Below are 20,857 nucleotides of genomic sequence, written 5' to 3'. Positions count from 1 at the left end.
TTTTAGTTTTGAATGCTTTTTTTTTCACTTCCATCTTGTTCTTCAGTTTGTTCAATGCATGTAAGTGTGAAGTGGATTTTTATTCTTTCCCTAATTTCTCCCCACCCTTTCCCAGTTTTGTTTTTCTTCCGCCTTCTCTCTTGGTTCCAGATGATTTCTGCACGGGTGTATCGGTGTATGGTGTGTGCATGCTTTGAGGCCCCATCGTTTCTCTCTGCCCTCTGCTCCTTTCATGGATGTTGGGTAAAAGGGTGCTATTTCTTTTCTGTGGGCATTATTATTTTTATTGTTTTGGTTATTATTCCTCATCATTCCTTTTGTTGTTGTTGTTAGAGTTGCCTTTTTGGTTTGGGTCATTTCTTCCCTTGGAGGTGGTGATGGGAGCCAAGGGAGGGTAGGGGTTGGTGTCCTGGGGCAGTCCATGGCATGTATCATCCATGACCATATCAGAATCAAGACCCTTCTCCTTCCCTCCCTGAATGCATGTTTGTCAGCGTGGTGTGAGCCAAAATAAATATATTAATAACAATAAAGATAAAAGAAAAGAAAAAAGAAAAGAAAAGAAAAAAGGAAAAACAAAACCATCAACAACCAAAGACCAACCCCTAACAAACTTCATCATCAAATGTCTTCTTTGCTGTTTTTCACTACCACCATGAATAACAATCATGTAACAAATAAGCAATCATTTTAGCAATGAACTGAGACAAGTGATATCGTCTGAGGATGGTTCCATTTTCTAGCCTGACTGTGTAAAGATTGCAATGGGTAGAACAAGGTGCCCGGCTTGGAAATTCTAACAAAGTCTTCCATGAGTCTGCAGGGAAATACTGAAGGCTTGAGACCCAGGGAGGCAGACCAGAAAATGGAACTTGGCTGCACATACCAAAATCAAATCAAATTAGAAAGTATACCTCATGAAAATCTTAATGAAAGTGATGCCACAAGTAGGGGAAGCCACTGCCTTATGTTAGGATCGTAAGGTCATTGTTGGGATTTTTTTTGTCCCTATGTCCCTCCACCAGGTGACAATCTCTGTGGATGGCATTCTTACCACGACGGGCTACACTCAAGAGGACTATACCATGCTGGGCTCGGACGACTTCTTCTACGTGGGAGGAAGCCCAAGTACCGCTGACTTGCCTGGCTCCCCTGTCAGCAACAACTTCATGGGCTGCCTTAAAGAGGTAAAGTTCACCCAACTCTATTTAATGCACCATGTGATTGTTTCATTTATAAACAAATGACATGTCTAAATCAATGACTGGATCTGTCCACAAATCTATGAAGTGATAGATTGCAGCATAAACGACCTTGGACTTGAAAGTAGGTATCCTACATTTTCATTCCCGCTTAAGCTGGTTGCATGACCTTGGGTTTGTCAATTTAGTACTGTGTTAGTCCGTTTTCACGCTGCTGATAAAGACATACCCAAGACTGGGTAATTTATTAAGAAAAGAGATTTAACTGATTCCCAGTTCCACATATCTGGGGAGACCTCACAATCATGGCAGAAAGCAAGGAGGAGCAAGTCACATCTTGCATGGTGGCAGGGAAGAAAAACTTGTGCAGAGGAACTCCTCTTTATGAAGCCATCAGATCTTATGAGACTTATTCACTATCATGAGAACAGCATGGGAAAGACCCGACTCCATGATTCAATTACCTCCCACTGGCTTCCTCCCACTGGCTCCCTCCCACAACAGGTGGAAATTGTGGGAGCTACAATTCAAGATGAAATTTGGGTGGGGACACAGCCAACCATATCAAATACCCTGTGGTTCTCTTTCCTTATCTAACAAATTGAGGCTCTTATCCCACAGATGGCTGTGCTTATAAATTAAATGCAATCACACAGGTGAAAGGCCATTGAAATCACAAGGAACTAGATGAGTGTAAAGTTTGATTTTTGTGAGTTTGACCTGGCAAATAGGAAAGCTCTAGCTAAAAGTAGCTCAATTTGTTGTTGTGTGCCCTGTCTAAAATATAACATATGTATTATTTTACCTTCACTAAGCCTGGTGTTCCCAAGGGTCTCATTATTTGAGATGAAAGAAAATTCTTATAATGTAACATTAAGGCTCAGAAGACTGGTTTTTCCTTTTCTTCTTCTTCTTCTCTGAGAGCTAGTAGCTGTGAAAAAACAGTGGGACTTTGCCATTACTCATTTATTACCATTGTAGCTGATGTGTTGACACCTCTGTCTGAGAGCAAAAGGAGCTTCAGCCAAGTGTAAGTGCAACCTCTAAGGTCAATTGTTGAGGCAAAAAGAATCAGATTTAATTTGGTAGAGCTCTTTCAGAACACTGTGGCATCAAAGCAGTGCACTGCACATTTTGTTTAAGCTAAGCTTGATTGCGTAAGTTATCTATACCATCTCCCTCGGGACATTTCTTGAGAAGCAAACAGTGTTCCTTCTTGTAGATAACAATCCCTTGTGACATCTTATGAGTCTCCTCTCAGGGCATATGTTTTATTCTTATTACGGTTATTTGAAATTTATTGAGCATCATTTGTATATGAGATGGCACTGTCCATGCGTTCATTCATGCCACTGCCCTGTGAGCCTTGTCCAGGCAGAAATTGTGTCTGTTAGGCATGGCACATAGATGCATAATAAGAATTTGTTTGTCCATTTATCTAATAATCATTGGGTACCTTTTTTTGTGCTGTAACTAAACTTGGTGGCTCTTTTTAAGCCATGATCTGCATGCTCCAAGGCTTTGTCTTGGAGGAAGGGAGATGAGATCAGTGAGTGAGTAAGTATAGCATAGGAGAGCAAGTGCTCAGTGCCATAGAACTAAATGCTGTAATTGAGTAGAGGAAACATAAATTTTAGGTGGAAGTCAGTTTTAGAGAAAGAGTGACATTTGAGGCAGGCCTTGTTGTAGAAAATCATGTGCAAATTGAGAGGAAAGGGTAGAAAAGAGAGACAATAAAGGAGGGAAAATCCAATTATAGCTTTGTATTGTTCTCAGCCTGTAGAATGAAATAAGAGGAGCACCCAAAGAGTGCTATTATCTCTCTGCAGGATGTTACCTAGGCTTCTGCTGGCTTCAGAGATTTCATCGTCATTTCTGATGGAATTATGGTAGGCATAGAGCCCTTCCTCCCTGGGATTTACTCCTATTTGGATAGAATAAAGGTATAGACTATGCACTGTCTAATGAACCCTGAAAGTCTCTTAAACATTGTTAAATCACACTACATTGGAACTGCATTCTCATCAGAAAAAGACTGCAACATTCTTGTTACCAAGGACATGGCTCAGGAATGAATGAGGCATTGGTTGCTGTGGAGTGCTCATTCAGTTTTGTAGTGCAATGGTCCTGAGCATGAAGTTTCTCCAGGACAGGATTTAGGTCTGGCCTTTAGGATTAATTTTCTCCTATACACAATTGTATTGAGCTACCTCTCTATTATATACTTAGAGACAAAGGAACAATTTCCCAACCACGAATCTTCTATCTATTAATCAGGAAGGAACATTTTGAAACAAGTCTCATAAAAACACAAAGATGTTTCTGATGACTTTATCCATGTGGAAACTAAAGAAAATAAAATACACACACACACACACACGCAGACACACACAAACACAGACAGACAGACACCACACACACACACACACACACATATTTTTGCTGTCCAGAGAACAGAAAGCTTCAAAAGTCTGTCAGAAGTATTACTGAATAGCTTAAAAGTTAAAGGCAGTTCTGAAAAACAGTGTCGATAATAGAAATAACTATAATCAGTGATAACAATATATCCTTATCTTAGCTAGCAGCACAAATATGCATTTAAATTCAGACCAAGTTAGAAAAAGGAAAGTTCGAAACACTAACGGAAATGATAGGCAAAGCTAGAACTTGATAAACTCCTGCCCCATCTGTTTTCCCTGTACAGCATGATAGTCTTTCTAAGGCACTCGGAAGGCTTGTTATTTGTCTGAGTACCTTGAACAGATCACTTTGAGTCTAACGTAGTGCTAATATGTTATTTCTTTGCATTTAATAATTACACTTCACTTTTCTGTGGGCAGGTCTATGGAGATACTTCTCTTGTTCTTGGTATTTGTTTTAGATAAATCAGTTAACATCAAAGGCTTCCAGATATGTTAAGATTCAACTACCTGATAAACCCCACTCACCCACTTAAACCATAGAACAGTCTCTAATTATTTCACACTCCCTTCTTCCCCTTCGTTTTCCTCTTGCTGCCTTAAAAAAATCTTCTCTCGCCATTTTTGGCTTTAAGTTGTTCTAAATGAAACTAAGTGATTTTATGTGTAATTTTCTTCAAATTAGGGACATGGCGAAGGGCCTATGCAATTTCTGCTCCAGATCATCAATATTGCTTTGTGTGTGGCACAAAACAGGTTTTGTTGTTGGGACTGTAATTACTTCACACCTAAAAACTAAGTTCTGGCTCCATGATTGTGCCAAAGGGACTGGATATTACTCATGTGCGTACTTCCTAACCTCATACCCATGTGAAAGCCACAACAAAGCATCCACATTGTCATCAAACTATGATAGTTCTCTGCACACGTTGGTTATCAATATAAGATTTGTGTCCACTTAAATATCACGAAGTCAGCATCTTGTTCCTTTTCATGTTTTAGTGTGTCTGTCTCATATTTGTTCTTATTGTGTCCCCAGCTCCTAGAATGGTTCTTGGCACTTGGTGGCTCTCAGTCAATATTTGCTGAGTGAAATCACATGATTGTACATTAATAAATACCTTTCCTAAATGAATGCTCTTAGGTACTATTGACCACTTGACTTACCTGGGATGATTAAAGAACATCTTGACATGGCAGTGGGTGAATCTTTCAAGAATCTTCTCTCCCTCCTCCTGAGCTATCAGATATGAGAAAAAGATTATATTGAAAGCCTCAGCAAGGCTAAGAGGAATGATTGGAAGTTCCTCTATGAAAAATGGGATAGAAAAGGCTGTGAGGGAGGCATCAAAGTATAATGAAAAGAATACTGGGCTTCAAATCAGAAAATCTGCTTAGGAATGTTAGCTTTATCACTGGCTATATAATAAGGTCACTGATCTTACTCCAGTCTCAGTTTTCTAACCCATAACAAGGAGATAATAAAACTTCTTTTGCATTCTTAAGAAAAAAAATGAAATGATGTACATAAAAGTGAAACCATACAGCATTACAAAATACAATGTTTTTGCTTATAATAATTGTTAAGGATTATATATTGCATTGTATAAAATAGTTTATAAATAGAAATATAAGTGTAAGTGAATATCCATTAGCACATGGAATCTCTATATTTCTCATATGAGCAAGTCATTGTCAGGAAAAAAAACCCCATTATTCTGAGGTTTGCCCTACATAAATTCTCTCGTAATGCAAAAATAGGGATAACTCATCCTGCCTGCCCTCAATGATTACTTTGTTTTTTGCCTTTGGCCATTTATTTGACACTATGTTTTCCTTTCTTAAAATGTGAATTCCATGAGAACAGAGGTCTTATTTGCTTATAAATGTTTCCCCAGCACCTAGAATGGACCTTGACATTAAAAAAATGCACTCAATAAGTATGTCTGGAATAAATAAATAAATGAATGGAGCTCTGAAATCTGGTGGAGTTTAGATGAACAATGTATAAGTCCAGACTGCTATTAAAAAGTATCATAGGCTGAGTGGCTTATAAACAACAGAAATTTATTTCTCACTGTTCTAGAGGCTGGAAGTCCAAGAACAGAATGCCAGCCTGATCAGGTTCTGGTGAGGGCCCTCTTCTAGTTTGCAAACTGCTGTTTTCTTATTGTGTTCTCACACGGAAAAAAAGAGGATAAGAGTTCTTTAGGGTCCCTTTTATAAGGGCACCAATCCCACTCATGAGGGACCTTCATGACCTTCATGACCACCTCCTGGAGGCCCCACCTCCTAAAACTGTCACATTGTGGGTTAGGATTTCAACATATGAACTTTGGAGAACACAAACATTCAGTGCATAGCAAACAATATATCCCCCAAACCTATAATATGCCAAGGGCTGTGCTAAAATATAAATATGAGTCAAACATGGTTCCTGCTTTAGAAGAACTCACATTAGTGGGGAGAGGCAGACACACACATAATTGCAATAAATAGCGGTTAATGCACAACATGAGACATTCTTAGTTACAATGTGGCTGCTGAGGAGAAGGACCTAATACATCCTGGGGTTCAGGGAGCATCCCAAGGTGAGGTGCTTGATGCCAAGTAGAGGGGAGCATGGAAGCATGGGGAAAGAGGTGCTCCAGGATGAGGGGCAGGGTGAGAAAGGCATGGAGGTAGAGCATGTCCTGGTGTCTGGGTGAGGAACATACAAACAGCTTGCTAATTTCAAGGCCCAAATTATAAGACTGGGAGCTTTGGACTGGTAGCTGTGGTGAGGTAGGGACCATGTCATACAGGTCTTCATTTCATGCTATACCCTTGGACTTTGTTCTCTAGGTAATGGGGGAGCCATTGAAGGACCTTAAGCAGCAGAACATAGTCAGATTGGCATCTTACCCATCAGGCCTTCATTCTTTGAGGAGTAATGTTAATTCATCTACCACTTTCCGCTGATGTATGTTTTTGTCCTAGGAAGTTGAAGATCAGGGATAGAAAAGGTGGTTCCTTGGCTGGGCGCGGTGGCTCATGCCTGTAATCCCAGCACTCTGCTGAGGCAGGCAGATCACGAGGTCAGGAGATTGATACCATCCTGGCTGACACGGTGAAACCCCATGTCTACTAAAAACACAAAAACAAAATTAGCTGGGCATGGTGGCGGGTGCCTGTAGTCCCAGCTACTAGGGAGGCTGAGGTGGGAGAATAGCGTGAACCCAGGAAGTGCAGCTTGCAGCGAGCTGAGATCGCGCCACTGCCCTCCAGCCTGGGTGACAGAGCAAGACTCCATCTCAAAAAAAAAAAAAAAAAAAAAGAAAAGAAAAGGTGGTCCTTGAGCTTCAGCATTGGATTGGAGCCTGCCTCTCTGAATTTTAAAATTTCTACACAAAACTGCTACCTTCTGACTCCAATTTCAGTTTCCAAAGACCCTGCCTGAGAGGACATGCATTTCTCTTTTCCTCTGTCCTTGGCATTACTGAGCTGTTCAATGACAAATGAAATACAGGAAGGCCAAACCAAGACTGAGTTACATGAGTAGGGTCCCCATTAGGCTATTCAGGCCCATCACAGTATCCTCCCACGTGTTGGACCTTCTGTGTAGTTTGATTTGGTTCTTTCCACACCATCCTCCTTTCTCCTCAATCTGACACTCCTCCATTTGCCCATGTGGAGAAGCGTAAGTGCCACTGAGACCTCTGGGACAGACTGGACTCTCTCATCTCTCTATTCTCATGGCATCTCTAATGGGGAGGAAGGAAGAGCAGGAGAATTGAGAGAATAGAACACATATTTAAAGGAAAAAGGATTGGATAGAACATCATTGTGCACATTACATTCCACATCCCTTTGTGATTATTAGCCATTTAAAACCGAATGGAGTTTTGCAGCCAGAGATAGTCTCTGAACAGATGATTAATGGCTTAATCTGTAATAACTTTACATTTTATAGAACCCTGATAGGCGTCCACATCTGGTGAGCCAAGCTATTTAAGGCTGTGTTAATTCTGTTAATTGCTATACGTTTATTTGAATTGCTGGCACCTGCGGGCTTTGGGATAATGTGTTTGTTGTTGCTTTTTTTCTTCTTTAAAAAAATACTCATTTTATTTTACCCTGTCTTGCTTGCTGTCTCTTGTTGCTATCTCTCATGCTATCACTTAATTTCTTCTCTGGATTTTCTTTTGAGTTGTCCTCTTGCTTCCTTACTCATTGTCCTTCCTCCTCCCCTTCCCTGTTCCCTTTTTCTTTAATTCATTTGTTTCCCAAGCTGTTGTTTTGGTAGCCTTCCTGATTGCTCAGGTGGTGATAAATGTCTCTCTGTAAGCAGGTGAATTCAGGTCATAGCATTGGGCCTAAATATTCCTTTTTTTCTATCATGAAGACTACTGTGCAGCGTAGGGCTAGTAAAGCCCAAGCGAGGCTTTTAAAATCAACATGAGACATGAGAAGAGGGTGGGCTTCAAAAGCTGAAGCCCAGGGTATGAGTCTTGCCTAGACTTGTTCCTTGCCAGTTGCATGGCTTTTAGCAAGCCACTCGACTGCTCTGAGCCTTGGTTTCTTCATCTATAAAGGGAGCGACTAATACTGATTTCATGTATTTTTACGTAGGGAGCAAATGGGATTAGACAATGGAGGTGTTTTATAAAATACAAAATACTATACAAATGTTAATGAAGTTGTTATTTATGTTATTAATTGAAACAAAATCAGTTAGTTCAGGCCAAAGAACCACTTACTGCTCTTCACCATTTCTGCAATTAAAAACGTGCAGAAGTTAGGAGTCCAATGTAGTTTAATTAAAAAGGCCTGCTACCAGGTCCAGTTCTAATGTTAATTAGAAAATTATACAACTTCTCTGGATATCCTTGTCTTGATCTGTAAAATGAGGATAGTAATCCCTGCTAATCCAAATGCACACTACTGTAGAGACCTTCTTGTAAATGTCGCATAGAAACACAAATTATTGCTCATTAGATTTTGGGTAGCAAGGTAAGTTTTATTCCATTAAGGAAGATGTACAGAAAAGCACTCTGTGGGTTTGGAGATAAGAGCGTTTTGACAGAATGGGAGAATCAATACAAAAAGCTGACCAGAGAAATAAGAGTTGAGCAGGGTAGAAAGAAATGAAGTTGCAAATCAGAGGAAATGGAGGAACGTGGCAGAAGAAGAAAAGAAAAAGCAATTACTGCATCTCAGGAGCTATCTATCGGCTTGTCATAGGCTCAGTGATGTCCTCTGCAAATTCATATGTTGAAGTTCTAACCTTTAGTTTGTGACTATTTTTGAAGATAGGGCCTTTTAAGAAGTAACTGAGATAAAATGAGGTCATATGGATAGGCCCTCAACCTATATGATTGGTGTCCTTACAAGAAGTGATAATGACATGGATATACAGAGGAAAGACCATGTGAAGACAGAGGGAGAAGATAGCCATCTACAAGCTAAGGACAGAGGCTTCAAAAGAAACCAACCTTGCTGACACCTTGAACTTGGACTTCCAGCCTCCTGGAGTGTGAGAAAATAAGTTCTGGTAGTTTAAGTCACCCAGTCTGTGGTATTTTGTTATGGCAGCTCTAGTAAATTATAGAGCTTTTTTATGGGTTGACCATAAAAAAAATGGCCATTTTTGGCTGGGCATGGTATTTCACGCCCATAACTTTAGCACTTTAGGAGGCTGAGGTGGGGGGATTGCTTGAGTCCAGGAGTTGGAGACCAGCCTGGTAAACTTAAGGAGACTGTGTGTCTACAAAAAACATTAAGAAAATTAGCTGGACATGGTGGCACATGCCTGTGGTCCCAGGTATTTTGGAGGGAGGTGGGAGGATCACTTGGGCCTGGGAGGTTGAGGCTGCAGTGAGGCAAGATGGTGCCACTGCACTCCAGTCTGGGCAACAGAGCAAGACTCTGTCTCAGAAAACAAAACTGCCATTTTTTTGTGTGTGAGGATTAAAAAAAAAAAAAAAGTCAAATATTGGCAATGTCGGGTGACTTAATTTCAGAATGAAATTTTTGTAAAGAAGATAGATTGAATCTTCTGGAAAAGAGATTACTTTCTGGATTACAAGGAATTTCTGTGGGCAGGAAAGAGAGAAAGAGAGAGATTGGCAATGTGAGTCAATTCCCATTCCCCTGGTCATGGCTGTTTTCTTTACAGGTGGGCTTCTAATGCAATTTGGACTCATAATATACAGAGGCACAGAGGAAGAAGGAGCAAAACCCTGAGCTACTGGGGACAGGGATACATTTGAAGCTTATTTCAGTAGGAACCAGGTGCAAGCATTTAGCTTAGGGTGGCTGTAAAAAAGTCGTATGGGCCTAAGGAAGAATGAGGAGCATGGAGGTCTCAAAGATCTTTGGTGTTTCAGTGCTATGACAGAGAGTAGTTCTTCAGTTAGTGCCACAATAAAATTACTAAAGAAGGATTTGCTGCATTTGTTGATGGGTTGTTGATGGAGAAGTAGATTAAAATATATGTATTTGGCAACTGGGTATTCATTATGCCTTCATCTGATATGTGTTTCTTGATTTTTATTCCCTTCATACTCAATCCCATGATTCAGTGGCACCTGCTCCACTCCCAGCTCCGTTAGTGAGCATGTGATCCCTAAATCAATTAGGGACTCCTATTCACCTGGTTATGGTTGCTTTCTTCATAGGTGAGCTCCTAAACCAATTTGGATCCATAACACACAGACTCAGGACTTTTGTCTGTATGTTGTAGGGAAACAGCTCTCTCCTGTTTTGGGCTAGAACTTGGAGTGGTGTTAAACTAAGCTTCTAGCCACTATCTTGCCACCACAGAGACCAAACACAAAGCCAGGATGGAGAAAATCAGAGCCAAAACATGGAAGAAACTAGGCCTTAGCGACATTTTTGAAGGCCCTGGGTTAAACATTTTTCAAATTAGACTACCGCTTAATTTCCACTCGTGATTAAATAAAGTACCTCTGTTGCCTAAACCAGTTGCGGCTCTGTTTTCTATCATTTGCAGCAGGAAGCCCTAGGTGATGTAGCAGAATTCCTCATGTTCCTATTTTACTCCTGTTTTTTGCTGACAAAAAGATAGGTCCTTGGACAAGGAAACACAGACAAAAGTAGGAAATGTAATACTGGAGCATCTTAGAAATCAGATAATTTGCTCTGTATTAACTCAAATTTCCTGCCTCAGATGAATGCTATCCCAGGATACAGAGAGAATTTGTAAATACAATTTTTGAAACATACTTGGTGGTTTTTGAGGAATGCTAGTGAATAGAGAAGGTTCCTAAAGACTAGACAATTGAAAAATGTGGATAATGCAAACAATGAACTTATGAGTTGAACTGAAATCTGGGTAGGATTTTGGAGTGCAATATTAACAGAATATATGAGCCCACAGCAGAGAAAAGAGTGATCAATATAACTGCCATCACTAATTAAGAGCACTAAGAAAAAGCTATATCTTATCAACCAAATTCATATATTCATTTAGTAGTATTACTGATGATTCATAAAAGTACCATGGACCTCATCTAGTTAAATAGCAGCAAAGTTTTTGAAGACACATTTTGTGATATTCTCATTAATAAGATGGAGCAATAGGGTTTGGATGCAAGAGCTATCAAGCTATTAAAATACCAACGGGCCCTGATTAAGTGGAATTTTTTGGTCTATATGGAAGTTTTTGTAAGATGGCACAAAGTTCTGTCTTACATTTATATTAAGGACTTGAAGAGATATAAGAGAACATGGCTTGTTAACTTTGTGGATGGTGGGGACGAAAAATGATAGAAATTGTGTATCTGTGTTATCTGAGGTTGAATAATAGAGGTCTGACCTACACAACAAAGGAGGTAACAGTTCTGCAGTGTAATTTATTGGTTAAGAAAGCAGGCTTTGGAGTTAGAGTGTCTGGCTGCAAAGCCTAACTCTACTCGCAGTAGCTGTATAATGCTGGGTAACATACCGAACCTTCTGTTACTTATTAAATGGGAACAACCCTACTTGATAGGGTTGTTGTATTGAGATCATGCATGTCAAATAGCTGACATGTAGAAAATGTTCAGAAAATTTTATTTATAATTATTATTACCATTGTGGTCACTATGTGCTAGTATAATTACTGGAAAGGGAAAATAAGCTTTTTTTTCTTTTGAGACAGTGTCTTGTTCTGTCACCCAGGCTGGACTGCAGTGGTGCTATCTCGGCTCACTGCAACCTCCACCTCCCGGGTTCAAGTGATTCTTATGCCTCAGTCTCCGAAGTAGCTGTGATTACAGGCATGTGGCACCACACCCAGCTAATTTTTGTATGCTTGAAAGAGAAGAGGTTTTGCCGTGTTGGCCTGGCTCGTCTCAAACTCCTTCAAGCGTTCCACCCACCTCAGCCTCCCAAAGTTCTGGGATTACAGGCATGAGCCTTTAACATGATAACTAATTGACAGATTAGAACATCTTTAGAGCTGAGCTCTAAAAACAAACAAACAAACAAACAAAACAAAACCACACACACACACAACAACTAAGGCATTCAAGTTCCTAACGTAAGAAGGCTTAACTGATAGAACCAGGGTCATTTAACCTGAAAAGTGAAGATGCCTGTGCCCAAGGTTTGAGAGTTGTCTTCATACATGAAGGACTGTCCTATGGAAGTGGGATAAAATGTGGCCCATATATCCTTAAGAAGAGAAACTAAGTCTAGTGAGTGGAAGCTGGGTACTTAACATAAGGAAGAACTTTCAGTGAGAGCTGTCAAAAACTACCTTCAAAGTAATGAGTTCTCCAACACTCAAGGCATCCAAGTAGAGACTGGGCAACCATTTTGCTGAGGTTATCGAGGGGATTCTGGAATCATATGAGTGGTTTTGATTTTATCAGTTCCTTTCTGATAGATCTATAGTTTTACGATGAATGACCTATCTGCAAAGAAAGAATAAGGCTAATTGATTAGCTCAGGTTCATCGTGTGAAAGACTTTCCTCATTAATCTGTAAATCAGTTGGCTTTACATGTCCCACAGACATTTACTGGGTTGCCCTTGTGGTAGGAGTTGAGGTTCCCAGCCACTATCATCACCTATTACTCACTTACAATAATTTATCTTTACTCAGTCCTTTACTTGATCATCTCGAAAACCATTACAACCACAGCAATTATAATCATAGCAGCAACAATAAAGACTAGCAATTATTGAACACTTAATGTGAACACATGTGAATTGTGTGTCTACATGGTGCTATGTACTTCAAACTTATTCCCTACTTATTCCCCAATTTAGTTCTCACAAAAAAACTTATAGGTTGGATTATATGATTGTTACTAACTTGAATTTAAAGAGAGTGACTGTCTTTCCCATTTACAACATTCTAAGTGTTGGAGTTGAGATGTAAATACTGTCAACATCCTGACTTTGCTGCCCTTTCCACCAAGTCAGTCATAAGAGTTAGTGATGAAGAAAAGGAAGCTCCTCTGGAAAACGTTGGTGATTCTGTGTTTAAACTTACTGTAAGGAGTTGTCTCTCACTACCACTTAGAGGCTCTACTTCATAGGAAAGGTCATTTAATCAGGCAAAAATGTTCTGTTGGGAGACTAGATACAATTACCTATTTCTTTCACCTTGCCATTGATTGTTCTGAGAGGAAGGCAGTTTTTGCTTGATTTCCCACTTTGGGCAAATTGATATTGCTCAACCTGCTAATGGAGGAATGATTTTCATCATGGAACCTGAGAGGGAAGTTGCTGCTCTTGGTATAAATGTCAAGCAGTGAAATAGTTTCGTCTTGAGATGGGCAGCACATCTTTTCTTTTTGTTCCAGCCTAATATTTTCCATGAAGTTGGAGCTATTCGCCTTTAATGCCTTCAAAACACCCAAATGAGGAGCAGCTACTATTTAGACTTCTTATGAATTTTCAGTCTGATTTTGGGAATCACTTATTTAGCTTTGCTTTTTTTTTTTTTTTTTTTTTTTTTGCTCGTCAAGATAAATTCAGTGGAACTCATTGCTTTCTAAAAATGTCACTTATTTACAGCAAATGTAATCTACCACAACATTCCTACTGAGACAGAATCTCTTGTGTCTTTGAATGCCTCAAAGGAGATTAAAAAAACACTGGTCCTTGTACACATATACCTACAGGGATAAAACAATCATTGAGCTAATTAATTAGCTTATGTTTTCAAAAATTGTTTTGCAAATGCAGAAATGACTATTCCATTAGTGTTATGGTACTTTTGAAACCTTGTGTTCTGTTCCTCATGTAGAGAGTGTGCCACAAATAGTTTCTGCATAGATTTCAAGAGAGATACAAGGACACATTTTTCACTTCACAAATCAGTGAAGATGCAGCTTAGGGCAGCAACATTGCACACCAATTATCAACCAATAAAATTCTCCTCCTTCCCTCTCCTTCAGCTTTTCCCTCAACAGCCGATATCAGCAGATGTTCTAGCTCATACTCTGTAGGGAAAATATAAATTGTTCAGGTAATGCTTGCTAAGCTTCTTTCTCTCCACTTTAAGACTTATCGTCAAATATTTTCATTGCTACCTTCTTCCCTGCCATCTTACAGAATGAACTTTCCCCTCCTCTTTTGCATCTTTTGAGATTTAGCCCCTTTAAAGATTCTGTTTCTTAATCTTCGATCTCCCTTTCTCCTCTGCTCCATCCCTTCAGCTAGAGACATACTCAAAATCACTTCTTTGATACTGTCTCCTGCTCAATTTACACCTTAGCTCATTCCTTACTTTCAATGAAAAACTTCTTGGGAGGATGGTACATACTTCTGATGTCTCCCACCTCATGGTTACTCTTTAACCCTCTACATTTGCATGTCAGACTCTGAACTCTAGTATCCGTAGCACTTTAGTGGAATTGTTTTCTTGTTTTACCTTGCTTAAATTAGAAGTACTTTATTATATGCTCCTATAGCCCTCAGTTCAAAACTTCAATGCATTGCAATTGTTATTATAGTCTTCATCACATTGCACTTTAATATGCATTGTGTTCATATGTTTCCTCAATAGACTGAGCTTCTAAAAGACAAGAACAAGGATTTATATAGATGATTGCACGTTCCCTTTGAAGTTAAACGTAGGTCCTGACACAGGAATAGATGGGAAATATTCGTCAATAAATTAATAAGTATTTGTGAACATCAGTGATAGAATTATTGTTCCAAAGTTCCAATTTCTGCTTATATTCATTTTGTCAACAGCATGCCACTCATTTACTTATTCATGAATGCAGTAAATATTCATGGAATGCCTACTCTGTCATAAAATCTGTTCAAAGAGTGGGAGTGTGTGGTGAATGACAGCATGTATAAAGTCTATGAGCCTATGGAATTCACATTAGGTTGAAGGAGACTAAGAATAAATGCAAAACAGATAATTAAGATACTTTCAGATAATGATAAGTAGCATGAAGGAAATGAAAGAGAATAATGGGTGTATTAGTTCATTCTCACACTGCTAATAAAGACATACCTGAGACTGGGTAATTTATAAAGGAAAGAGGTTTCATTGACTCACAATTCAGCATGGCTGGGGAGGCCTCAGGAAACTTACAATCATGGTGGAAGGGGAAGCAAACATGCCCTTCTTCACATGGCAGCAGCAAGGATAAGTGCCAAGCAAAAGGGGGAAGAGCCCCTTATGAAACATCAGATCTTGTGAGAACTTACTCAGTATCATGAGAACAGCATGAGGGTAACTGTCCTCATGATTCAATTACCTCCTACTGGGTCCCTCTCCTGACACGTGGAGATTATGGGAACTACAATTCAAGATGAGACTTAGGTGGGGACACAGCCAAACTGAATCAATGAGATAGTGAGTGTGTCTCCAGGAGACTGAGTGGTCAGGACAGGACTCCTCGAGGATGTAATAATTGAGACTTGAGATGAAAGAAGGACTCAGTCACACTCACAAAACCTTGGGGAGAGGTCATTCCAATCAGAGGAAGCTACTAGGACAAAAAGGACCTAAAGCAAGGAAAACTTGGCACATTCAAGAAAAGTCTAGGAGGGGATGGTGGCCATGGCTCAGTGAGAGAGGTAGTGAGAGGAAATAAATATCTAGGGCTGGATATACTGCTTTTCCAAAAAGATCCAGGCTAGGAAATGTCAATTTATCAAACTTAGCTCTACTTCAGGGTCTTCATCTTCCTTTTATCCCATATCTAGCTTGATTTTCTCTTTCCCTTTATCCTCGAAAGTGAGGTGTCCCTCTATCTTTGTAAGCTCATGTGTTACCTGTGCTCAGCATCTCCTTCTCTCCCTTTCAACTCCTGAATTCCTCAGTTATTTCCACTCTTTCTTGCAGTATATGTCTGTATTTTTTTTGTTTTACAAATTGTGGTTAAAAAAACACATAGTCCAAAATCTACTCCTTAACAAAATTTTAAGTGTATGCTACAGTATTTTTGACTATATTCACATGGTTGTACACAGATCTCTAGAACTTTTCTCTTGCAGCTTTGATATTTGCCTATTTGTTTCTTCTTCTCAGAGTTAAAAACAAGTGTTAGTCTCTCTTTTCATAAAACCCTTCTCTTGACCTGCACTTTGTTAAGCTCAGGAAGATAAAAAAAAAATTACTCTTTCTAGGAGATGGTAGGGAAAAAGGCAAAACAAAATGGTTATAAGGTTTGAAAAAGGAAAGATAAGAAAAGCAGCATTGGACGACCCATAGCTTCTATAAGGGAGAGTGGGTACAGTGTGCTAAATGAGAGAAGGATGGGGCATGGTTATGTAGAATTCAATATGTTTAGAACAGCTCATACTGTCATTACCTATTCACTTGAGTTAGAAACCTCAAAGTGAGATGCGATCTTTCCTTCTCATTCCCCTTCTTCCTTTTTGCCCTCATTTAATCAAACACAAAATTCCCTTGGCAATTCCCTATATATTTCTCACTCATCTCTGTCCTCTGCTTCCTGGTCCCTTCACTCCTGCCTCTCCCTCTGCACCATAGTACTTCGCCTATCGTGGTGTCATGATGAGTCTTTCCACCTCTGTTCTCTCTGCTTTCTCTCCATGCTGCATTCTGCCCCGTTTTGCTCTTTGTGCCATTCTTTGGACACATCCAGTGCCCACCAGAGCATGTCTTCTTCAGCCTCCCACTCAAGGCCTTCTGCAGTTTGTCTTCAACTTGGCTGCCACCTCCTCATAGTTCCTCCCTACATTTAACCGGGTAGTCTTTTCCTATTACTCTAAATGTATGTTTTCAGTTCTTTTGTCTATAACTTGTTTATTTGATTCTTCTAGCCAAGAAGTTCTCCCTTTCTCTTTTCTGTCTGATGCTTACCTTTTCTTCTAGAACCTAGCTCATGGCCACCTGCTTGACTGGTCACTGGGTTAACAGTGGTCTTTTCTCACTTCTGAATTCCAAACACACTTGTGTAATACAGGGTGTGTCAGCTCAGATTTAGGAGGTAGACTTCCAGGTTCAAATTTTTGTTTTCCCACTTACTACCTATGTGCCTTGGGCAAGTTAGTTAGCGTCTCTGAAACTCAGTTTATTTATCTATAAAAGTAGTATCTTAATAGCACTTACCTCAGAGACTTTTCTTATGAGGAGCAAATGAGATGATGCAATAAAACCTTTAGCTGAATCTGTTTCATAGTGAGTACTCAAGAAATACTAGCTATTTTGTCATTCAGTTGGTCCTTACAGAACCCATAGTCATTTGTTAGCTTTTCTGGCTTGCATACAATCCCTTTGAAAACACAGTTTTTGTAGTTACAGCAATGCTGTATATGATATCAAATTGTTAAAGACAGTGGAAAGGAATTTATATCCTCCAAATGAATTTCTTGATTGACTGTAAGAAAGCTGCTGTTTCTCCATATTACATTTTGACCACAATTGAAATGATCCCATCTGCCAAAGGAGAATAATTTCTTCTTTATGGACATTGTAAGAAAAATCTCACTCATGGATAAATATGTGTGCATATGTGAAATATGAATGCAGTGATTTCACATTTTTAAAATTCCTGGCAATCAAATGAGATTGTGATAGATTATCTTCTTTTTTTTTTTTCTGAGATGAAGTTTTGCTCTTGTTGCCCAGGCTGGAGCACAATGGCGCGATCTCGGCTCACTGCAACCTCCGCCTCCCAGGTTCAAGTGATTCTCCTGCCTCCGCCTCCCAAGTAGCTGGGATTACAGGTGCCTGCCACCACGCCTGGCTATTTTTTTTTTTTTGTATATTTAGTAGAGACGGGTTTTACCATGTTGACCAGGCAGGTCTTGAACTTCTGACCTCAAGTGAGCCACTCACCTCGGCCTCCCAAAGTGTTGGAATTGCAGGCATGAGCCACCGTGCCCGACAAAATTATCTTTCTTAGCATAACTTTTTTTCATAGATATTAATGTAACTGTTCTTATGGATGATGTTTAAAATGCTTAAGGAAGCAAAACTTAGCTGTAAAATTGGGTATTGGCTTGATGATCACCAGTGTCCCATTCAGGTCTAAAATGCTTATGAAGTTTAAATTGCTTTGCCGTGTCTTACGATCTTTCAGTTACCTTTAAATGATTGATTAATGAGCTTCTATGATTATATTTTAGGTATGGTATTTGGAATGCAAAGAGAACTGGACAGTTTCTTTCCTGGAAGATCTTATAGTTCAGGGGTTGACAAAATTTTCCATAAAGGGCCAGGTTAGTGGCTTCTCAAGTGGAGACAAGTTTGACCCCAAGAAATATTTGACAATGTCTGGAGACTCTTTTAGTTGTTAAAACTGGGTGGAGGCGTGGTTAGAGGGGAGTAAAGGGATATTGAAGGGAAGATGCTGCTGGTGTGGGCAGAGGCCAAGAATGTTGCTACACTGTAGGCCTACAATGCACAGTACAGCCCTTCTGTGATAAGGAATTATCCAGTCCTGGGTCTCAATAGTGCTGAAGCTGAGACTCTCTGAACCAGAGAGTAAATAGTTTTGGTTTAATGAGCCGTATGGTCTCTATCACAACTATCAAACTGTCATCAAGCATGTGAGCAGTCATAGATACTATGTAAACAAGTAAGTATGTCTGTGTTCTAATAAAACTTTATTTAGAAGAGCAGGAAGTGAATTGGATTGGCCCCAGAGGGTTACTTTGCTGACTGTTGCTGTAGTTAAATGGCAGGCAAAACCTGATGATTATAATGCAACATATTAAACTCTATCTACCTACCTACCTACCTACTTAGATCTGTCTGTCTACCTAGATAGATAGATCAAAGTTTTCACAGGTTTACAATGAAGCCCTAGATAAGAGCACTGAGCCTGATCTGAGATGTTAGAGATGGCCTCCTGAAAGAGAAAGAAAATGAACAAAAGTTTTAAAAAAATATTTTAAGAGTGAGGAGTTAGACAAAAACAATAATTCCATGGAGAGGGAATAGCATCAGTAAAGTCACAAAAATGCAAAATAACATGATAAGCGTAGAGAACTAATAATAAGAATAAAGGAAGTAGAAGTGGCTGTAATGGTAGTAGTAGTAATAGTATTGTTCCCGGAAAGGGATCCTGATCCAGACCCCAGTAGAAAGTACTTGGACTAAGAGAAAATTCAGGGTGAGTCCATAAAGTGAAAGAAGTTTATTAAGAAAGTAAAGGAATAAAAGAATGGCTACTCCATAGGCAGAGCAGCCCTGATGGCTGCTGGTTGGCTATTTTATGGTTGTTTCTTGATTATATGCTAAACAAGAGGTACCTATTTATTAAGTATCTGCTAAAGACCAGGCTCTGTGCTACCACACTACAGGTGTAGTTTGGCTTGATTATTATAGAGCTGAGGCCTGTTTGTGTGGATGTTTTTAGTTTCACACCCATAGTGACACATGGGTCTCTTCTTGCTTCATAGCTTTTTCCCTTTTTCTGGGAAAGGGAAGAAAGGGAGGGCAATTCCTGGGACTGAGGGTTCCTCTCTTTTTTAGACCATATAGGGTGTCTTTTAGCATGCTAATAACTATAATTAGTGTATAATGAGCAGTGAGGATGATCAGAGGTCACTTTTGTCACCATTTTGGTTTTGGTGGGTTTTGGCCAGCAGGTTTTTTTTTTTTAATTAATTTATTTATTTATTTTTAATTAACTGTAAGTCCTGGGTTACAGGTGTAGAACATGCAGTTTTGTTACATGGGTATACGCATGTCCTGGTGGTTTTCTGCACCCATCAACCTGTCACCTACATTAGGTATTTCTCCTAATGTTATCCCTCCCCTAGTCCCCCACCCCCTGACAGGCCCCAGTATGTGATGTTCCCCTCCCTGTGTCCATGTGTTCTCATTCTTCAACTCCAACTTATAAGTGAGAACATGTGGCGTTTGGTTTTCTGATCTTGTGATGGTTTGCTGAGAATGATGGTTTCCAGTCTCAGCCATGTCCCTGCAAAGGACATGAACTCATATTTTTTTATGGCTGCATAGTATTCCATGGTATATATGTGCTACGTTTTCTTAATCCAGTCTATCATTGATGGACATTTGGGTTGGTTCCAAATCTTTGCTATTGTGAATAGTGCCACAATAAACATACGTGTGCATGTGTCTTTGTCGTAGAATGATTTATAATCCTTTGGGTATATTGGCTGGCTTCTTTACCATATTCTGTTTTATCAGCAAGGTCTTTGTGACCTATATCTTGTGCCAACTTCCTATCTCATCCTGTGACTTAGAATGCCTAACCTGGGAATGCAGCCCAGTAGGTCTCAGCCTTGTTTTACCCAGCCCCTATTCAAGATGGAGTTTCTCTAGTTCAAATGCCTCTGACAGTAATAGCGGCTAACATTTATTGAGTGTTTACCATGTGTCAGGAATGCTAAGTATTTTAAGTCTGCTAACACATTTCTTAAACATAGAGCTCAGTGTTGCTGGAGTAATGTAAAATAAGGTTTAAGATGTGTGCATGCACAAGGGCTAGGGCCTTATTTTTAGGTGGGTATAACTGGGTATGAGAAGATCAACAAGAAGTGATGAGTAAGATTTGTTAACTGATTGGATATTCCAGGTAAGGGCAGGAAGAAACCAGAAGTTTCTGGCTTGGCAACATTAATTGAATGTAGGTGTGCTGGAGGAGAGACAGGCCTAATGGGGAAAGTGTGGTTTTTGATGTGTTGAGTGGGAAGTACCTGTGTTAGCTGGAGAACAAGGTCAAGTTGAATAGCTGGAGCTGTAACTGTAATTAAAATATAAGCAATAGAGTTAAATTAATTGAAATTGATGAGATCAGGTAAGAAACCACATCAAAAGGAAGAACAATGTATT

At 39.6% G+C, this 20,857-nt stretch overlaps 1 protein-coding gene across 15 annotated transcripts in view; it reads left to right on the top strand.

The window, feature by feature from the left end:
- The window catches only part of LOC105495829 (neurexin 3), a 1,710,602-nt gene that overhangs the window by 500,027 nt on the left and 1,189,718 nt on the right, over window positions 1-20,857 (top strand). For all 15 annotated transcript variants that reach the window (XM_024797315.2, XM_024797314.2, XM_024797313.2 and 12 more), the window contains one exon: window positions 1,026-1,187. In XM_024797315.2, coding sequence (XP_024653083.1) covers window positions 1,026-1,187 — 162 coding nt within the window. The remainder of the gene's footprint in view (window positions 1-1,025; window positions 1,188-20,857) is intronic.

The sequence above is a fragment of the Macaca nemestrina genome, chromosome 7 (assembly GCF_043159975.1).
Source record: "Macaca nemestrina isolate mMacNem1 chromosome 7, mMacNem.hap1, whole genome shotgun sequence".
Classification (NCBI taxonomy): Eukaryota; Metazoa; Chordata; class Mammalia; order Primates; family Cercopithecidae; genus Macaca; species Macaca nemestrina.
Note: the sequence above shows the minus strand (reverse complement) of the source record. Positions and strands in the feature narration are given on the sequence as shown.